Below are 18,424 nucleotides of genomic sequence, written 5' to 3'. Positions count from 1 at the left end.
GTAGCGACAGGCCTGTCGTTTGGCGACAGCCTGGTTTTCACGCGTTTTCCACGCGAAGTCCAATTGGTAATCAAATTTGATTTATGGAGTCCGTACGAAAGCTGAAATCGTATTTCTCATAAAATAATATTTTTTTTCCAAATAAAACTTATCAAAACATAAGTATTAATTCTAATTCTATTAGGATTTAAAAGAACCTTCTAGAGAATTCTAGAAGACTAGTATTAATCCTAGTAATTTTAGGAATAATAATTAACATTGAGCCCTCTTCTAGATCAATGGGCCGCATGTAAATATCAAACCGGGCCCAGTTTAGTATTTTGGCCATAACTTCCTCATTATTTTCGGAATTGGGCTTATAATATATCGTTGGAAAGCTCTTTGCAAGCCCCATCCAACTACACTATTATTGGACCCTTGTCGTGGACCAAACTAAACTGGATTGACTATTTTCATAAAAATCGAGTTGTTTTCAAAAAACAGAAAGAAATAATTTTAATAAAAACTAACCACAACACTTGACCTTTCACACTTTCACTTCATTCGATTATGGTTCGACACGAAAGGTATTCATCACCGGGTTTGGTTTTAGGGAGACACAAATGGGTGTCTACAGCAGTGAAAGATTATTAATATATATGTCTATTTTATGTAGTGATTTACCGTCTCTTGGCCATAATTAGGAGTATTTTTTGCTCTTTAGAGCCACTTTTATTACTAATATGTGCTTTGTAGTGTTTTCGTAGTTTAGTTAGTGTTTTGTAGGAAATTGCAGATTTGGAGCATTTTCTCGGATTTATTTAGAGCCACTACAAGCATTAGAGAAGCATGACCGTCTTTCATAGCCCAAGTCTGGTTAGAATCATCAAACCGGTAATTAAGGGCTCGATATAGAAGGAAAGCGGCAATGGACCGAGTGTTTAAAGCCCAAAGGAGGAAATCCGGATTAGGCCAAGTTTTGTAGCCCAATCGTAGTCCAAAGGCGCGCCCGATCGGGTGAGGCTAAAGAAGAAGAAAGGCTCCTTTGCCCAATCTCGCGCCTAACCGGGCGCGAGAGATGCTTTCCCAATGAAAAAGGCGAGCCCAACCGGGCGAGATGGCGCGTGACTGGGCGCGTGTTTCTAAGTAGAGTTTAGGCGTCTTTTACTTTGTTTAAGCTTAGGATTTTCTAGCTTAGTATAAGTACACTTTGTTAAGCAAGTTTACTACTCTCTCTCCCCCCTAATTACTTTTCTCAAATTTTAGTTTAAGCTTTGAGTTATTCTCTCTCTTGTTTCTCTCTCTACAACTCTTTGATTAATACAATTCATTATTTCCGTTAACTTTGGTAACGATTTCTTCTCCTTTTATTTTCAGTAATTTATTTGCTTTGATTCATCATGTCTTGTTTAATTGCTATGATTAGTTTAGATTTAATTATGTGTGAGTAGTTTTATTGCTAGGGTTAATAGGGATCCATAAATAATATGAAGGGGTAATTTACTATTGTTGATTGTCAATGCTTGATTAATTTCCTATTGATTGATTTAATGATATGCAATTAGATTAACGCTGGTTTAATTGTATGAGTAACGCACTATTGATTCGAAATTCGAGATTCGAAAGATGAGAATAGACGTTTAAGTTTAGTTATAGGCAGGTTAATATATAAATGGTTAAGTCAAGATTCGAGAGATGCGATTTAATACCGGTAGATTAACTATGTGATTGTAATACGTAGCCAAAGCCCTTTATGATCTGATTAATTGATGATTGATTGTTATGTTCTACCTGGAATATTATTTATTAGTGAACATATGCCCTAGGCTTTTATTAATTAATTTTTCTCCCTATTCTTAATCTCCGTAGTTTAATTCCCTTTGATAACAACAATTTGGTTACTATTAATTAGGAATTAATTGACTTGTTTCCCTGTGGTTCGACCCTACTGCCCTATCTGCTTAGTTAGAGGACTTATGAAGTATTTTTTATTAGGTGATGTGATTTTATCCTGTCAAGTACTATCCTCATTCAATATGTTTATCAATAATTCCATAAATTATTGTCAATTTTCTTAGTCTCGTGTCTTGTTGACCCATTAGATAACCGCGTCAAAAACCCTAGACTAACCCATTTTTTCGTATTTGGTTTGTGTCTTATTGTCGTGTCGTGTCAACTTTTCCCAACTCTGCGTTAAATTAATAAAATTTAAGTTTATCTCCAATGTTGTTTATCATGGGCAAAAGTATATATGTTTTAGAAAAAGGGTAAAACCATTAAGACCAGAACGATTTCCCTAAAAAGTTGCTTAATTGTAAATTAATTCCCTATTTGTTTCGATTTATAAACTTATTCAAACAATAGTGTCCACGTAGGGATTGGTAGAATCTATGCTTTCTTTATATATATATAAAAAAAATTAGGTTCAGCAAAGAACTGCTAACGATGACAGCGGTTCTTTACATATAAAACCGCAAACGATTTTAGTGTTCTTTTATTAGGAAACCTCAGAAGTTAAAAACTAATACAAGAATCGCTAACTGTAGGAGTTTGTAGGTACTATAATGCGGAATTTTACAAATCATATTAGTTTGCACCTTTACAGGATCTACAAGCACAACACATAAAGAATCACATAATACATACCTTTGACGCGTGATTTCCACAAGCGATTGACTGACGATTAGGGAGATAATAGAGCCCCAAGTGTTACTCCTCTACTTAGTCCACGGGATAGGATTGAACCTCCACTATTACTAGATAGTCGGGCACGAACACTTCGAACCACGCACCTTGTACGGAGAGGGGAGGAGAAACCGACCACGAACACCACCACACCACCTTGTACAAGGAGGCCGTACGGTTGTACGGACGTGAGGAAGGGAGAGAGAGAGATTGCGTGAGGCTTTTAGAGTTTGGTTGCATACTAGTCAATTCACAATGGACTGGTTAAGTGTTGTGTTTCAAACCCTAGGCAAGGCCTCTATTTATACATCATATGTATAATTAGAGTCCAAAACCAAGCTCATACTACTCCCTCTTCATTCCCATATGGCCGACCACTCCATGAGGCCCAATAATGGGCTTCTTTCTTTTGTTCAATCCATCACCCTTTTGTGTGACCTTATAGGATCCATTCTATTGGGCTTTGGACTATTTGACTAGCCCTAAGATCATTAATCATGTCTAGCAACAGATAATGACGACCCAAAAGAACGAACTTAATTATCTCCATAATTTGATCCATTTATATATCTAGTAATTGCACACGACGAAGACATAATACAAATCCTTCACTAACTTTGTTTGCGATTTCGAGTATAGAACGCTATAACCATTAGCGGTCCTTTGATGAAAAAAACAAAGATTGTACCAATCCTACGAGAACAATACTGTGGGAATAAGTTTTTAAACTAACACAAATAAGGAAATGGTACAACTATAAACCGCTAAGGTTTTTTACTCATTTTTCCCTCATATTGCTACTTTGACAGTAATAAGACTACATTATAATTATTATTTTTTTTATAAAAAATTCTACTATTGTACACATCGATTATATACATTATGTGTGGTCGAGGTCTACACCACCCAAGTAAAGTATAGGTCCAACAAGATTCAATTTAGGACAAATAAGACAAAATATTCAATCAATAAACATAGACTAAAGGCGAATCTAAAATGACACATTCCATTTTGTGGTAAAAAACATTATACCTATTTTCTCTTTCGAAATTTTTTATTTTTTTTTAATAACTATTATCAAATATAAATATCTCTTAAAATATCATTTTCTTTGATGATTCCCAATAATATCTTATTATTAAATAATTAAATCATAATATTTACACAATATTTCATATTACTAATATCAATAAATTTACTTTTTTTTTTACAGAATAACAAATTTACCTTTTATAGAAAAATAAATCCAATGTATGAAAAAATTCAATAAATAAATAATTTAGATATTTCTAATCAATGAAAGGAAATGTATAAACTAATATATATCAGATTATAAAATAAATGCAAGACATGCATACTTATTTCAATTGATTTCATTAAATTTCAATTATGAAAGTCTTTGAATTAAGTAAAAAAAACCTTAGTATTGTCCATGCATGCACAAGATATAAACTAGTAAATCGAAATACATCAAGCTGCTTTAATTTAATGGATATTGTCAATAAACTTGTTCCATGGGTCGAGTCATGGGCAAGGCGGGTCAATTTAGAATAATAGTGGGGCGGTTGGGTCGAGACTTGTGATTTTGCTTCGACCCTTTTACTTTGAATAAAATACGTCAATTTTATCTCTTCTCGGTAGATAAATACGAATGGGTATGTGACTTTTTGAAATATTATGTCCATCATAGCTAATTTTTGAGGGAATCAAAAAATATTTTGAAAAGAATCATAAAAATATTCCTGAAAACCCCAAATCAAGGTTCATTAATTCTCATATTCATCATCTAAAAAAAATAAATCTCCGATTTCAAAACCTTCCAATATCGAGAATTGAAACAAGCCAAATTCTGGGTTGATTGGAGGATGAAAAATGGAGTCATTTGGCTTTTGGCATTGTCCTTTTTTATCTCCCCTATTTCTCAAAAAAAAAAAAAAAAACCCAAAATATATCTTACATAGAATTGATTCAAGCTTTGGTGTGTGTAGGGCTGCTAATCAGGTCAGGTTGGGTTGGGTTCATATTCGAGTCGGCTCTAATCGGATTGACTATCCCCCTATCCAACCCGACATGTTCAAGTTTTCATATCAGGTTTAATTTTGTAATCCTAACTTGATTTGTTTAATTTAGGGTAGGGTTTGGATTAATCATATTTTATATTTTTTTTTATAAAATAAATTATAAATGGGCCAACTTGAACCTATTTGGCTTATTCTTTCTGGATTGATGTGAATCCATAGAGTAGTGTGAATTCTAAAAAATAAAACACATCAACTAAATTGTCGCCAATAAATAAGGAGAGAAGTAGAAAGAATGAAAAAATGGGTAGTTGGAATGTGATTGATTTTCTAAGGGTAGTTGAGATGAGATTATTTATATGGATTACATGGGTGTATATGGGTCAAAAGGATATTAATTAAGTTGCCCTTATTTCGAGTTATTAGATTGAGTTTGATTTAACTCGACCTTATTTAAAATTTAATGTTACACATGTCGTTTTTGGGTTGAACTCTAACCTTTAACATAATCCATTTAATTTTACAGGTCGAATTCGTGTTAGCCCATGTAATAAATCGGGTTGGAAAATTCAACCCAAACCCATCATTTTCAGATCGGGTTCGAGTCTAGTTGGTTTTTGCTAGGCCTAAATGTGTGGAAATTGTATATGTGAAATTGAAAGGATAAAAGGAAAATTGATACTTTGTAATAGAGATTTGGAAAAATTGCCGCCAGTAATCCTAACTTTCCTCCATTCACCGATATTAATCACAGCTTTAGTTTATTCCTTATCACTCACAACTATGCACCCTTTTAATTTATCACCCCCAATCGGTCATCCAACCTAATATAACAGGTTAGAGGACACTTGTCAGCGTATAATTGGCTTACAAAAATTAAACATTTTGTTTTAAAAAAAAAACAAAAAACAAAAAAAACCCAAAAACCCCCCATGCCCAGCTCGCTGCCACCACGACCAACCCAACCCCTTCCCCCACGGAGCGCCGGCAGCCGTCAGAATCCTTCCTCTCCCCCGGTGCCGGTGCTTCCCCAACTACTTCCTCTTTCCCCTTCGATCGCCACGAAATCCAGTTAAAATCCACCATTCTCCGCTCCTTCCGCTGCTCAAGTGGTGGCGGTTGCTGCGACCACTGCTGGCTGCTATTGGAATTGCCCACTAACGGTTGAAATCGGCCGGTAAAGGGTTGAAATCAACCTTTCAACCCCAACATCAATTTTGGTGGTCGTTTTTGGAGAGAAGGGGTTATTTTTCGGTGGGGGAAACGACCGTTTAGGGTTGGAATGGGTTTTCTAGCAGTTGTGGGCTAGGAAGGGAGTGCCTGTGCGTCGAAGGTGGGGCAAGTACTGGGCTGCGCTTCGCTACCGGTGGTGGTGGTGTGGTGGCTGTGTTAGTTTTAGGGATTTTAATTTGTTTTTTTACATTTTTCTTTTGTTTTTATTTTTTTCTTTTTTTAACCAATTAAATATTGACACGTGTGCTAAAAAATATAACTTATTAATGTTAGGAAAAATTGCTCCCATTAATCTGAACTTTGCCTCGTCCGCTGAAAATAATCCCAACTTTCGTTTATTATCTATTGCACCCAAATGATTGACAACCGGTAAATCAGGTAAACATTTCTGATTTTTTTTGCACATGTGTCAACATGTAATTTGTTGAAAAAAATAGAAAAAAAAAATTAAAAACATAATTAAAAAAAACCCCAACAGCCACCTCCCCTTAGCTTCTCTCAGCCACCGTCCACCACCGCCACCTCCCTTAGCTTCTCTCAGCCCCAACCTCCACGCCGGAACCCCTGGCCCACCTCGGCGTCGCAACCCATGGCCCACCTCGACGCCGGAACCACCCCCAGAAGCGCCCAAAAACCACCAGAAATGAACCCCCATTTCTCCCTGAAAACGACCATAGATATGGGTGAAAACGGCCAAAATTGGCCGATTTCGGGCTGAATGGTTGGAGTTAGCCCTAATCGGCCGATTTCTGCCATTTTCAGCGAATTTCGTGGCCTCCTTGCTCGTGATTTGGGAAACTATGGTGGGGGAAGGGAAGGGGTGGAGGAGGGGTTTTTGTGGGTGGGGGAGGGGATTTCGGGGGTGGGGGAGGGGTTTTCGGGGGTGGGGGAAGGGAAGGGGTGGGTTTCGAGGGAGGGGAAAGCTGGGCGGTGGTTTTCGACAGCAGGGGAGGGGGTTTTCGTGGGTGGAGGAGGGGTTTTCGGGGGTGGGGGAAGGGAAGGGGTGGGTTTCGAGGGAGGGTGAAAGCTGGGTAGTGGTTTCCGGCAGCAGGGGAGGGGTTTTTCGGGGGTGAGGGTGGGGGTGTGGTGGCAGCCGCTGGGTACGGGTGGTTTATGGGTTTTTTTTTTATTTTTTTGTTTTTTTGTTTTTTTTTTTGAAAAAAATTAAGCCAATCATACGCTGACACGTGGCTAGGTAACCTGCTACATCAAGTTAGATGACCTGTTGGGTGCAACGAAAATTAATACCCCCTAAAGTTGGGTGCAATAGATAATAAACGAAAGTTGAGATTATTTTCGGCGGACGAGGCAAAGTTCAGATTAATTGGAGCAATTTTTCCTAAATGTTAAGGGGGTGATAAAAATTAATAAGGTGCAAAGTTGGGAGTGATAGGGAATAAATTGTAGTTGAGATTAATATTGGCTGATGAAGCAAAGTTAAGATTAATGGTGACAATTTGAAATATGTTTCTAATTTCAAATCTATTAACTATTACTAAAACAAAACATGCTTACATCATTAGAGGACACGTGTCAATTTCTTATTAAAAATTTTCCCGCCTATACTATTTTTGACATCATCCTTTTTTTTCCTCACCTATTCCAAAACTAAATAAAAACTATACTTCTTTCAAAATAATTAATTGATTATGATTGGCACTTTTTTAAAATATAAAATTGACAACTATTTAAATAAATAATAGCGCTACCTAATCCAGACAACGTACGGAGACTAAACTAGTTATACAATCATATAACTAATATATAAAGCTAAACTTTTAGCGAGACGACGAGATAGTGACACTTGGCGTTCCAACTTTTTGCCAAGTGTTACGCCACGTAGGATAGAGTTATATAGAACTCAATTTGTAGGATAAAAAAGGTTAGTTTAGAATTCTATTTACAATCAAATTTGGATAGAATTTTAGGATAAAATTGTTAATTTAGAGTTTTTTTTTTCCGATAAACTACAAATATTTCATATGTACAAATTGAATTATAATTCTATTCAAAAAATAATTAGATTATAATACTCATAAATTATAATATAAATTTATTTTTTGTACCATCATAATATTTTTTTTTAAAATGAAGGAATTAGTTCAAAATATACCACATTTATTATTTATAATATATTTTAATCAATTAAAATAATATATTTCACAATCTAATACGAAGTATAATCTAATTTTATTACTGTGTGTAGACTTGTCAATCGGGTCGGGTCACGAGTCATTTTGGACAGGGTCATTAACTCATTATTTCAAGTTACAAGTCAAGAAATGTTTTTCACCAATATTATTATTATTAGTCATTACATACCTACTACATAGTTTAAATCGTCACAAAAACACATCAATTCCTAACTAATTTTGTATCAATGATATGTTTTAAAATTTGACATAATTTATCTTAAAATTCAATAAAAAAACCCGGGCATGGCACGGGCACAACAATAAATGTTATAACATTCAATAAGCCCCATTAAGAATCCATAATTGGACAACTCTATTAAAAACCCGCCCCATTTACTAAGTGGACGGATCTGATCTAGTGACTTATAACTGGGGCGGGTCAGAGCTTTAAATGGGGCTCCAACCATTGAACTACTCTAATTGTCAATACGAACAAAAACAAAAAAAACAAAAAAAAAAAAAACTTGCTCAATTCTCCATTGAAGCGTATTTCACGTTCTCCATTGAAATACTTGTATCTTCCATTGAAGCAGCTTCTGAGGTAAGTTGTTGTTTCTTTTTGTAATCATCATATCATTTTTATAATATAGGGTTTATCTTTGATCTTATTTAGTTCAATTATCAATGCAGTAAGTTTAGGGTTCGAAAATCTGAACTATTGGCTCTAATTACTAAGATTATGAAGGATCATTACCAGCGATTGTGTTGCTAGAAAAGAAAAATTATAAGCTTAATTGATAACTGAATCAAATATCCCTAAAATTATGAGCTTAATTGATAATTGAATCAAATTTGGTTGCTAATGTATTGCAGAACCCTTTAATGTTAGGATTGAACTATACGATTACGTCTAGTCGATTGCTGAAATAGTTAGATGGTATAAAAGATTGTTTATTGATACATATCATGTCACATACTCCCTTAGTCCCCAAATAAATGGTTGAAATTGAGTAAGGTAGTGGGGTTTTGTTAGATTAAAGCCTTAAAGGTGAATGATAAAAATGTAGATGTAAGAGATGGGACTTTTGTTCAAGGACAAGATTATTGGTTGAAAATTAGTGATAATTTTAATTGGTTATCACTTACTGTTTAATCACATAGGTATATATGTGAAAGGAGAGAGTGAGATTTATTTGATCGAATGCGAAAGAGTGTGAGGTTCTAACTTTTTGTAGTGAAATAAGGGATGTATAAGGTGATGTTTGGTTGGCTTAAGAAAATGCGAGAATTGGAAAATACTAGGAATTATATTTAGTGGAGAGTTGTTTGGTTGGCAAAAAAATGGTGGAAAGGGGGAATTAGACAATTCTAGGAATTCTCACTTCCCACAAAATGTAGGAATTTTATTACCAGCTCCTCCTTGGTAAATAGAATTAGGTAATCAAATTCCTATGAAAATTTACTTCCCTCATTGCAAACCAAACAACTTTAGAAAAATCCCATGAATTTAAAGTAAGAAATTTAATTCCCACAAGTTATCTACTTCCTTTGTTAAAAGGAGTCACTAATCTAGGACAAGTGAAGTAGAAAAGCGTTAAAACTAATTTGGAACAAGAGGAATAATATCATTAGAATTACATAACCTATGAGCACTATGATTATAGTTGTGGGTTTTTTTTTTTTTTTTTTTTCCTTCTCCAAATTTCTGTCTAAGCTTTTAACTAATTTTGGTTTAGGCTTCGTTCATCTTCTGTGCATCAATGAAGTGGATCCCCTTTTACTTGAAGTTGTTGGGGTGAGGGGAGAATGAGGGGATGATTGGTGTATATTGTTGGAAGTAGGGGATCATTTAGCTTCTTTACATCACACTAATATGTTGCTCCTCAGGCTGTGTTATTTTGTGCTTGTTTATTAGTGGTTAAGGTTATTATCATGTAGTAGATATGTTTGCCTTTTGTTTATAAATTTTTATTAGGTATTTTTTATGTTTGGGTTTCTCTGTTGGCTGTAGAACCTGTGAGCTTTTGATCTCTCCAGTTTTATCTAGTGCACTCTTTCAGGTTGTGTTTTTGGTTCTTGTTCATTGGTGATTGAGTTCCTGTTCATGTCGTTGCATGTTAGCTCTTTGCTTAGAGATTGTCTAGTGTTTTTTGTTTTGTTTAATTTTGGTTATTTTTTAGTTTTTTAAATTTTATTTTATTGTTTGGTTTCTTAGTTTGCTCTAGAACCTGTGGGCTTTTGATCTTCTTCGTTTTATCTTGTGATTTTGCTCGATTATCCTATTACAGTTATGCACATCTCTTTAATAATTGGGCCTCTCAGTAATGTAATGTTCATTTTCTATTTGGCCATTCAAAGTTCATTGGTGTTGGGAGAATTTGATAGACTCCTGGGTTGTTGGGATTTCTTTCCTTTTGGGATTCAATTTAGAACATGTGAGTACAAATTTAAAACATACGAGTAAAAATTTAGAACATGTGACTCAAATAAAAATTTAGAACATATGAGTAATAATTTAGAACATCAGTGTGAGTAATGTGTTTAGAACATCTGATTTAAGAATTAGAACAAGTGATTAAAATTTATTAAATTTGCTTTATGAAATATTAAACATATGATTAAATTTAAAACATCTGATTTAAGATTATGAACATGTGAATAAAAATTTAGAACAAACTGATATAGAATATAGAAAGTGTGAGCATAAAATTTAGAATATACGAGTAAAAAAATAGAACATACGCTTTAAAATCTGGAACATATAATTAAAAATCTTAGAACACACATTTTAAAATTTAGAACATATAAGTTAATATTTTGGAATAAGTTTTTTAAAATTTATGATATCAAACTTAACTAATTTATGATTTAGAACATGTGAGTACTAAATCAGAACATTTGATTTAATTTAGAACACTTAAGGAAAAGTTTAGAACATAAGATTTAAAATTTAGAACATAAGAGTTAAAATGTAGAACATTAAGAGTGTTCTCACATAAAAAAATTTCTTACATAAGAAAACTTCTCACCAGAGCCTCCCCTTATATATATATATATATATATATATATATATATATATATATATATATATATATATATATATATATATAACATGTCCTTTTTCATTCCCAGTAATAATTCTAAAATCAACATTCTAATAATAAATCTTCCATAATTAAAGTTTGAATTTCAACACGCCCCCTCAAACTTTAATTTTCATTCCCAGTAACTCTCTTAACCTTTTGAATGTGTCTAGAGATAGGGGCTTTGTAAAAATATCAGCAAGTTGCTCGGTGGTATTACAACACTAGTGGTATTACAGAGCTCATATGTTCCTTGATTGACTTGATCTCGTAGGAAATGAAATCGAGTATCAATATGTTTACTTCTTCCATGTTGCGCTGGATTCTTAGCAAGTTTTATTGTTGTCACATTATCTACATAGATTGTAGTAGGTCCTTCTTGAACACGACTAATTTCTTTCAAGAGATTTCTCAACCATAATGCTTCACAAACTGCGGATGACGCTGCTAACCTAGATAAAATACATATCCAGTTGTACTTTTCCACTCATCTTGATCTCCAGCCCAATCGGTATTTATATAACCATATAATGTTGCTCCATTTCCAAAAGAATAGAACATCCCATATCTAAGGTACCTTTAATATACCTTATTATTCTCTTTGCAGTGCACCAATATGATTCTTTTGGCGTCTCCATATATCTACTAACCAGCCGACTCCATATACAATGTCTAGCCTAGTTATGGTTAAACATCTTAGGCTTCCAACAAGACTATTGTATAAAGTTGGATTAATCAATTTTCCTTCTCCAGATTTCGTCATTTTTAATCCTCTTAAACTTTTTAAGTATTTCTTTTGCCATTTTTTTTTTTTTTTTTTTTTTTTTTTTTTTTTTTGCGAAATGAAAATTCCATCTTCAGATCTCTTTACCTTAATGCCTAGAAAGAAGTTCAATAGCACACAATCTATCATTTCAAATTCTTTGAACATTATCGCTTTGAAATCAACAAACATACTTTGATTGTTGCTAGTGAATAATAGATCATCATCAACATATAAACTTACTATAATAATATCATCACCATTCTTCTTCACATATACAATATGTTCGTACGGACACTTGATAAAACCATTCTGGATTAAGTATCCGTTTATATGTGTATTCCAAGCTCGTGGGGCTTACTTTAGAGTTTAGACCATAAAGTGCCTTTTTCAAACGAAGCACTTTATCTTTATCTCCTTTGATGACAAAACCTTCTGGTTGTTTCACAAAAACTTCTTCTAAAATTCCATTTAAAAATGCTGATTTAACATCAAGTTGATTTATCTTCCATTTGTGATGTGCGGCAAGTGAAATCATCATTCTTACAGTGTCTAAACCAGCTACAGGAGCAAATACTTCATCATAATCAACACCATACTTTTGCTTGTATCCTTTTGCTACAAGTCTTGCCTTGTATCTTTCAATGCTTCCATCTGCACCTCTTTTTATCTTATAAACCCATTTTACACCTATGGCCTTATGGCCCTTTGGCAATGTAGCCAACTCCCATGTATCATTTTTCTATATTGATCTGATCTCCTCTTTCATAGCAGATCTCCATTCCTCTTTTCCTTAAGCTTCTTCAAAATTAATGGGTTTGTGGTCTGCATAGCAAAATAAATCAAACTTCATTAACTTCATTTGTCACTTCATATATGTCTTTGAGACTTCTCATTTTAATAGGTGTTTTTGATGTTAAATGTGATCCTTCGGTTGATGGCGATGATGATGATGATGATGAATCATTATTATTTGTTACAGTCCATGGTCGATTATTTTCAGAACTCTTTTCTGGAATATCATTATATTCTTCAAACGCAATTTTTCTTTTTCTTGATTATCCCATTTCGTTTACGTCTCTACTCTCAATCAACTTTCCACTAATTGGATTGTACAACTTATAAGGTTTAGATTGTGAACTGTATCCAATGAAGATACATTTTTCACCTCAATCATCTAACTTCTTTCTCTTTGCCTCGAGTATTTGAGCATAGGCTATGCACCCAAATACTCGAAAATGTTCAACATTTGGCTTCACCACTCCATGCTTCTTGTGGTGTCATGTTCTTTACACTCTTTGCAGGACAACGATTTAGAATATAAGTTGTCCATGCAACAACTTCTGCCCAGAATTGCTTTGGCAATCCTCTTTCTTTCAAAATGCTTCTTGTCATGTCTAGAATTGTTCGATTCTTCCGTTCGGCAATTCCATTTTGTTGTGGTGTATGGCTGTAAATTGTTGTCTAATTCTTGCATCTCTACAAAAATATTTGAATACATTTGATGTATATTCCCCCCCTCGATCAAACCTAAGTGTTTTCAACTTACCTCCGCTTTCTAGCTCTACTCGAGCTTTAAATTGTACGAATGTATCAGCCGACTTTTCTTCCAGCATATACACCCACAATTTTCTACTATAATCATCAATGAAGGTAATAAAGTAGCGATTACCTCCCAAAGATATTGGCTCCAATGGTCCACATATCTGAGTGTACCAATTCAAATAGTGTTTTAGCTCTCCATGATAATCCCCGTTGGAATGGAAGTCTAGCTAGTTTTCCGGTTGTGCATATTTCACAAACTTGTTTAGGGTCTTCGATGGTAGGTAATCCATGCACCATATTCTTTGATTGCAAAAGTTTTAGGCCATTGAAATGCAAATGCCCAAAACGTTTATGCCATTTCCATGACTCATTCTCCATAAAACCATAGAAACACTTTTGAACCTCGGTGTTAAGTTGCAGCGGAAACATGCGATTCTTTGCCATTTTCGATTGAGCAATAACTCTTCCACTATTATCTTTTAATTGACCCTCCATATGAACAACATTCTTTTTCTAAAAGTTGTCCTGAGAATGTTACTTTGCATATTAGGTACGTATGGAAGATTATGGATGATTTATTATTAGAATGTTGATTTTAGAATTTGTTGATTTAAGAAGTGTTTAAGAATTAGAACTAATGACATCCTTTCATTTTTAGAAAAAAGGACATGTTATATATATGTAGTTATTGTTTTTGTTAGAAGTAAGAAGAAAGAAAAAGAAAAGGAAGAATATTTGAGAGATATTAAGGAGATATAAGAGGAAATTTATATTTTGAAATTATATATATTCAGAAGAAGTATATTTTATATTCCGAATTGTAACCCATATGGCCATATTTGTATTTCCTTCATATATCCTTGTTATTACTTGAGTTAGTAATTCGTAAATTGTTATAACTCCTACAAGTTGAACCTCAAATTGATCCTTTATAAGCTGTTATCCTATGATGCACAACTCAGCTGAATTGCTCACTCTTATTTATTTATTTTTTTAATTTTTTAATTTTTGGTTGTTGTTGAAAGAGCTCACTCTTTATTTTATACTCCCTCCGTCTCTTTATTAGAGTCCCATTTTTAACATTTATTACTCACATAATAAAGAGAAATGAGACTCTAATAAAGGGACGGAGGGAGTACTTTGTATTGTTTATTTTGTTAGAATTATGTATCTTCTTATATAGAAATTAATAAAAATGCCAAGGTGGCTGAGCCCAAGCTTGAACTTTTGACTTTACCAAGCTGAGCGCATTCCTGCCACTTTTTTCATTTACACTTCCCCTAGTTACGTCTTAACTATGTTGCTTAAACTCAGATTTGGCTTTGTGTCCGATACGATATTGGATCCACCAACGTGCTAGATTTTATAAAATCCTATGTAAGACCACTGTATATATGTGTATTTTGTCGTGTTGAATACTCAGAGTATCTGACACACGACACCTGATAACCTACATACAACCCAATGTGTAACATATGTTTCTAACATGACCATATCTTTTAGTCTTAAATCATTGTTTGATTATTGTAAAGCATCCTAAGAGCTGAAAACTCCATCTAATTATGGCTTCAAATGAAATAATGTGTTTGGTTTACCCTTTATCTTTTCTATGCTATCCAAGTGGAAACAAAGTAACATGAGTCCTGCATTTATCAGACTATCACTTGATGTCTTTTTATGTAGACTTAATATTTCCTTGGGGCTGGAGTGGTGTTGAGTATGAAGTTTAGGGATAATGTGGTTGTGTATTTAGCTAGGACAGTCTGGGATTTTTGTAGGATATCTGGAATTTAAATAAAAAATCCGCCAGTGGGTTTTCCGCTGCCAGTCCCAAGCCTGGATAAAGGAGGAGGGTTACAGTAGGCCAGTGACAGCCAGTGTAAAACTTTGTCACGTCCCTTGGCATGAGCCACAATGATTGAGAGTAGTACTAGGATGGGTGACCTCCTGGGAAGTCCTCATGTTGGTTCATGTAGCCGACCCCACTAATGGGATTAAGGCGTTCAAAGCGAAGAAGAAGAAGATCTGGAATTTAAATAAGCCCATTGTTAACCTTGTTTATAGTGCACTTGCTAATTTATCTATTAGCTGCAAGCCTGTAAGAGTTGCATATAATTTTTGCTGCATTCTTGATTGGGATGGGTTTTCTGAACAAATGGTTTCAGGTTGTCTAGTGGTGCTGCCTTAATGGGTGACAGTATTACAGTCAGTCATAACCTGATTCTTCAGCTTGTAGATGGTGATGACAAGTCAAAGAAAAAACCTAAGAAAAGTAAGCCAAAGGTACCTAGGGAGTCTCAGCAGTCACAGAAGAAAGTACCCCAGAAGCAGCTTCCTGACGAGCCTAAAGCTCAAAAAGACACTCCTTCTGCTGGTTGGCCTCTTCAACCCCCATTCTTTTTGCCTGTTCCTCCATCTCCAAATCCAGAGCTAGAAGCTGTTCGATCTGTTTTAAAGGAGAGTGAAGCTGTTTTGGAGAAAATGCAGAAACATGAGGAGAACATGCTGAAAGAAGTGACACAGAGATCAAAGGAACTACATGAGAAAGAATTCAAGCTTCCTCAGCAGAAATCCATTGTCTGTCAGTCTGAGAGAGATGCATGCACAGCATGTTACAAAGAACACACCACAGAATCGCTCAAATGCGCAAGTGTGGTCCAAAGGTATCAAGACTGTGTACGAAGAGCTAAAAACCTCGGGAAATTGCTTGGGTAATTGAATCATTATTGAGGACATCTGCATCTCAAGTTTGATGTAAATGTTATTCGTGAGTTGACAAAATTGTTACCCATCATGCCATAATAAGATGTCAGTTTTGTACTTAATTTTGACTACTTGGGACTCGATTCAACATTTTGCCCCATAGAATTATCTAAACGTTTACAGTCAGGTCAGCTTTAAATGGCTAAACATCGTACTTGCTGGCGTGGATCAAGGGATTTTTTTTTGCCTTAATGAATTATTTAACACACTAATGTTTGAGATTTTTGTCCACTTTCCTGGCTTGCATGGTTTTAAGATGTCTGAAGGGCTGTTCAGCAAGAGGTTATATCAATGAATTGGAATGCTGGGAGAGTTGGGGAAATTGTTGAGAGTTTTATGGTCCTGTTTGTTTTAGTAGGCTGCATTGTATCTAAATTTCCTGCAACATTGCTACTCAATGTTTTATTGATATGAAAAAAGGGAAATATTAATCCCAATAATTTCCAATGTCTTTTCTAATTGATCCAAATTTCTAATTCAAATAATAGGTTATTTTTTCTCAAGCACCACAATGAGGGTTAATATTTTTCCTTGGATTCTTTAATGTAAGGGTTAAATGTCCTATTTGGAGATATGAGAATATTATTTAAGTTAACTACTTCCTCCGTTAATGGTTATTTGCAACAAAGGGGTATTATTTGTGAGATATAAAATATTCCTTTGTTGCAAATAACCATTAACGGAGGAGGTATTAAACATTGTTAAATATACCAAGTAAAACATCATTTTGAGTATCATTAAAAAAAGGAAATTTTGACATTTGCTACCAGGAAAAACACTACTCTTCACATTTGCTACATGTTTAAAATTTTTTTTTACTTTGCTACCACCTAAATTACATTTTGTTAAAAATTGCTACCACATGTCTTATTCTGTTACTGTTTCCGTTAATGGGGCTCAACCACCTTCCAACCACCTTCTTGCCACCCCTCCCACCTTCCAGCCTCCCTGCTACCACCAACAATCAACCACCAACGACCTCCCTTGTCTCACCACCACACACAACACCTCCCTCCACAGTCACCACCCTTCCATCACCACCACAAATCTTGCAGCACCGTAAATCGCGGCAGCCAACAGCACCATTAGCAGCAGCACTGTAGCACCCACCTTCATCTTCGCGGCACCACCACACACATCCCTCAATTAGCAGCAGCACTGCAAAACACCACCACGGACATCCCTCCATCAGCAGTAACACCAACACCACGCACCGCACCTCCTCCATTAGCAGCAGCACCGCACCTAGCTCCTTTATCTCACCACCACGGCAACAAATTGCAGTAGCAGCAACGGCCAATCACTGTCACCAACTTGCGACCAAATTGCAACAATCACCCTAAAACGGTGGGAAATTAGAGAAAATAGAGGGTTCGGGGGTCGTTTAGGGCGGTTTTGAGGGTGGCAATTGTGGCCAATCGCAACCAACACCACCCTAAAAACGAAACCCTAAAACTCGTTTCGGGTGGTTTTAAGGGTGGTGTTTAGGTGGGAGTGAAGGCCATGGATTCGTTGGCACCGAGGGAACAGCCGGCAGAGAGGTGGGAGGGGGAGCAGTGGTGACGGGCTACAAGCAGCCGGCGACGGAGGTGGGAGTGGTGGCTGACGGGCTGTTTTGGGGGGATTTTAATTTTTTTTTTTAATTTTTTAAAAATAAATTATATTAATATTTAATTAAATATTGGGCCCACTTAACGGAATCTTAACGGATTCAGTTAAGTGGTATCAATTTTTAACAAACTGTAATTTAGGTGGTAGCAAAGTAAAAAAAAATTTTAAACAGGTAGCAAATGTGAAGAGTGGTGTTTTTAGTGGTAGCAAATGTCAAAATTTCCTTAAAAAAATTTGATTTGTTACAAAGAATTTTTAAGAGATCAAAAGAAAGTTTTAGATTTAGATATCATATTGGAATTGTGTGTTATATCTCAAATTTTTAAATTTTAGACTAAGGGAGAATTCATAGTGCCTTGCTTGAAAAGTGTTTACTTGATTGATTACAGCACAAAGTGATACGTCTAATCGAGCATGAGGTTCTAGGCAACAACATTTACTCTTGCATGGAGGGTTAGATAACTATATTTGACGGCAATACTAATCCATTCATATTACGCATATTGATGAAAGTCCAAACTGGGAGCCATTAATAAGTTCAAATTACAATTTGATTATTTGGTGAAAGTCAAAAAGTCATTATACTCACATTTGCCTCCTCTCTTCTAC

At 35.1% G+C, this 18,424-nt stretch overlaps 1 protein-coding gene across 1 annotated transcript; it reads left to right on the top strand.

The window, feature by feature from the left end:
* The first annotated feature begins 8,532 nt into the window (after window positions 1–8,532).
* Window positions 8,533–16,351, top strand: LOC145598559 (uncharacterized). The gene is made up of 2 exons (XM_081654933.1): window positions 8,533–8,651; window positions 15,607–16,351. Exon 2 carries the CDS (start codon window positions 15,629–15,631, stop codon window positions 16,154–16,156), a length of 528 nt encoding a protein of 175 aa, XP_081511059.1. The 5' UTR covers window positions 8,533–8,651; window positions 15,607–15,628; the 3' UTR covers window positions 16,157–16,351.
* Window positions 16,352–18,424: the final 2,073 nt, after the last annotated feature.

Source organism: Chenopodium album, chromosome 20, assembly GCF_948465745.1.
Source record: "Chenopodium album chromosome 20, dcCheAlbu1.1, whole genome shotgun sequence".
NCBI classification, from domain to species: Eukaryota; Viridiplantae; Streptophyta; class Magnoliopsida; order Caryophyllales; family Amaranthaceae; genus Chenopodium; species Chenopodium album.
The sequence above is the reverse complement of the archived record's forward strand: the minus strand, read 5'-3'. Positions and strand labels throughout refer to the sequence as shown.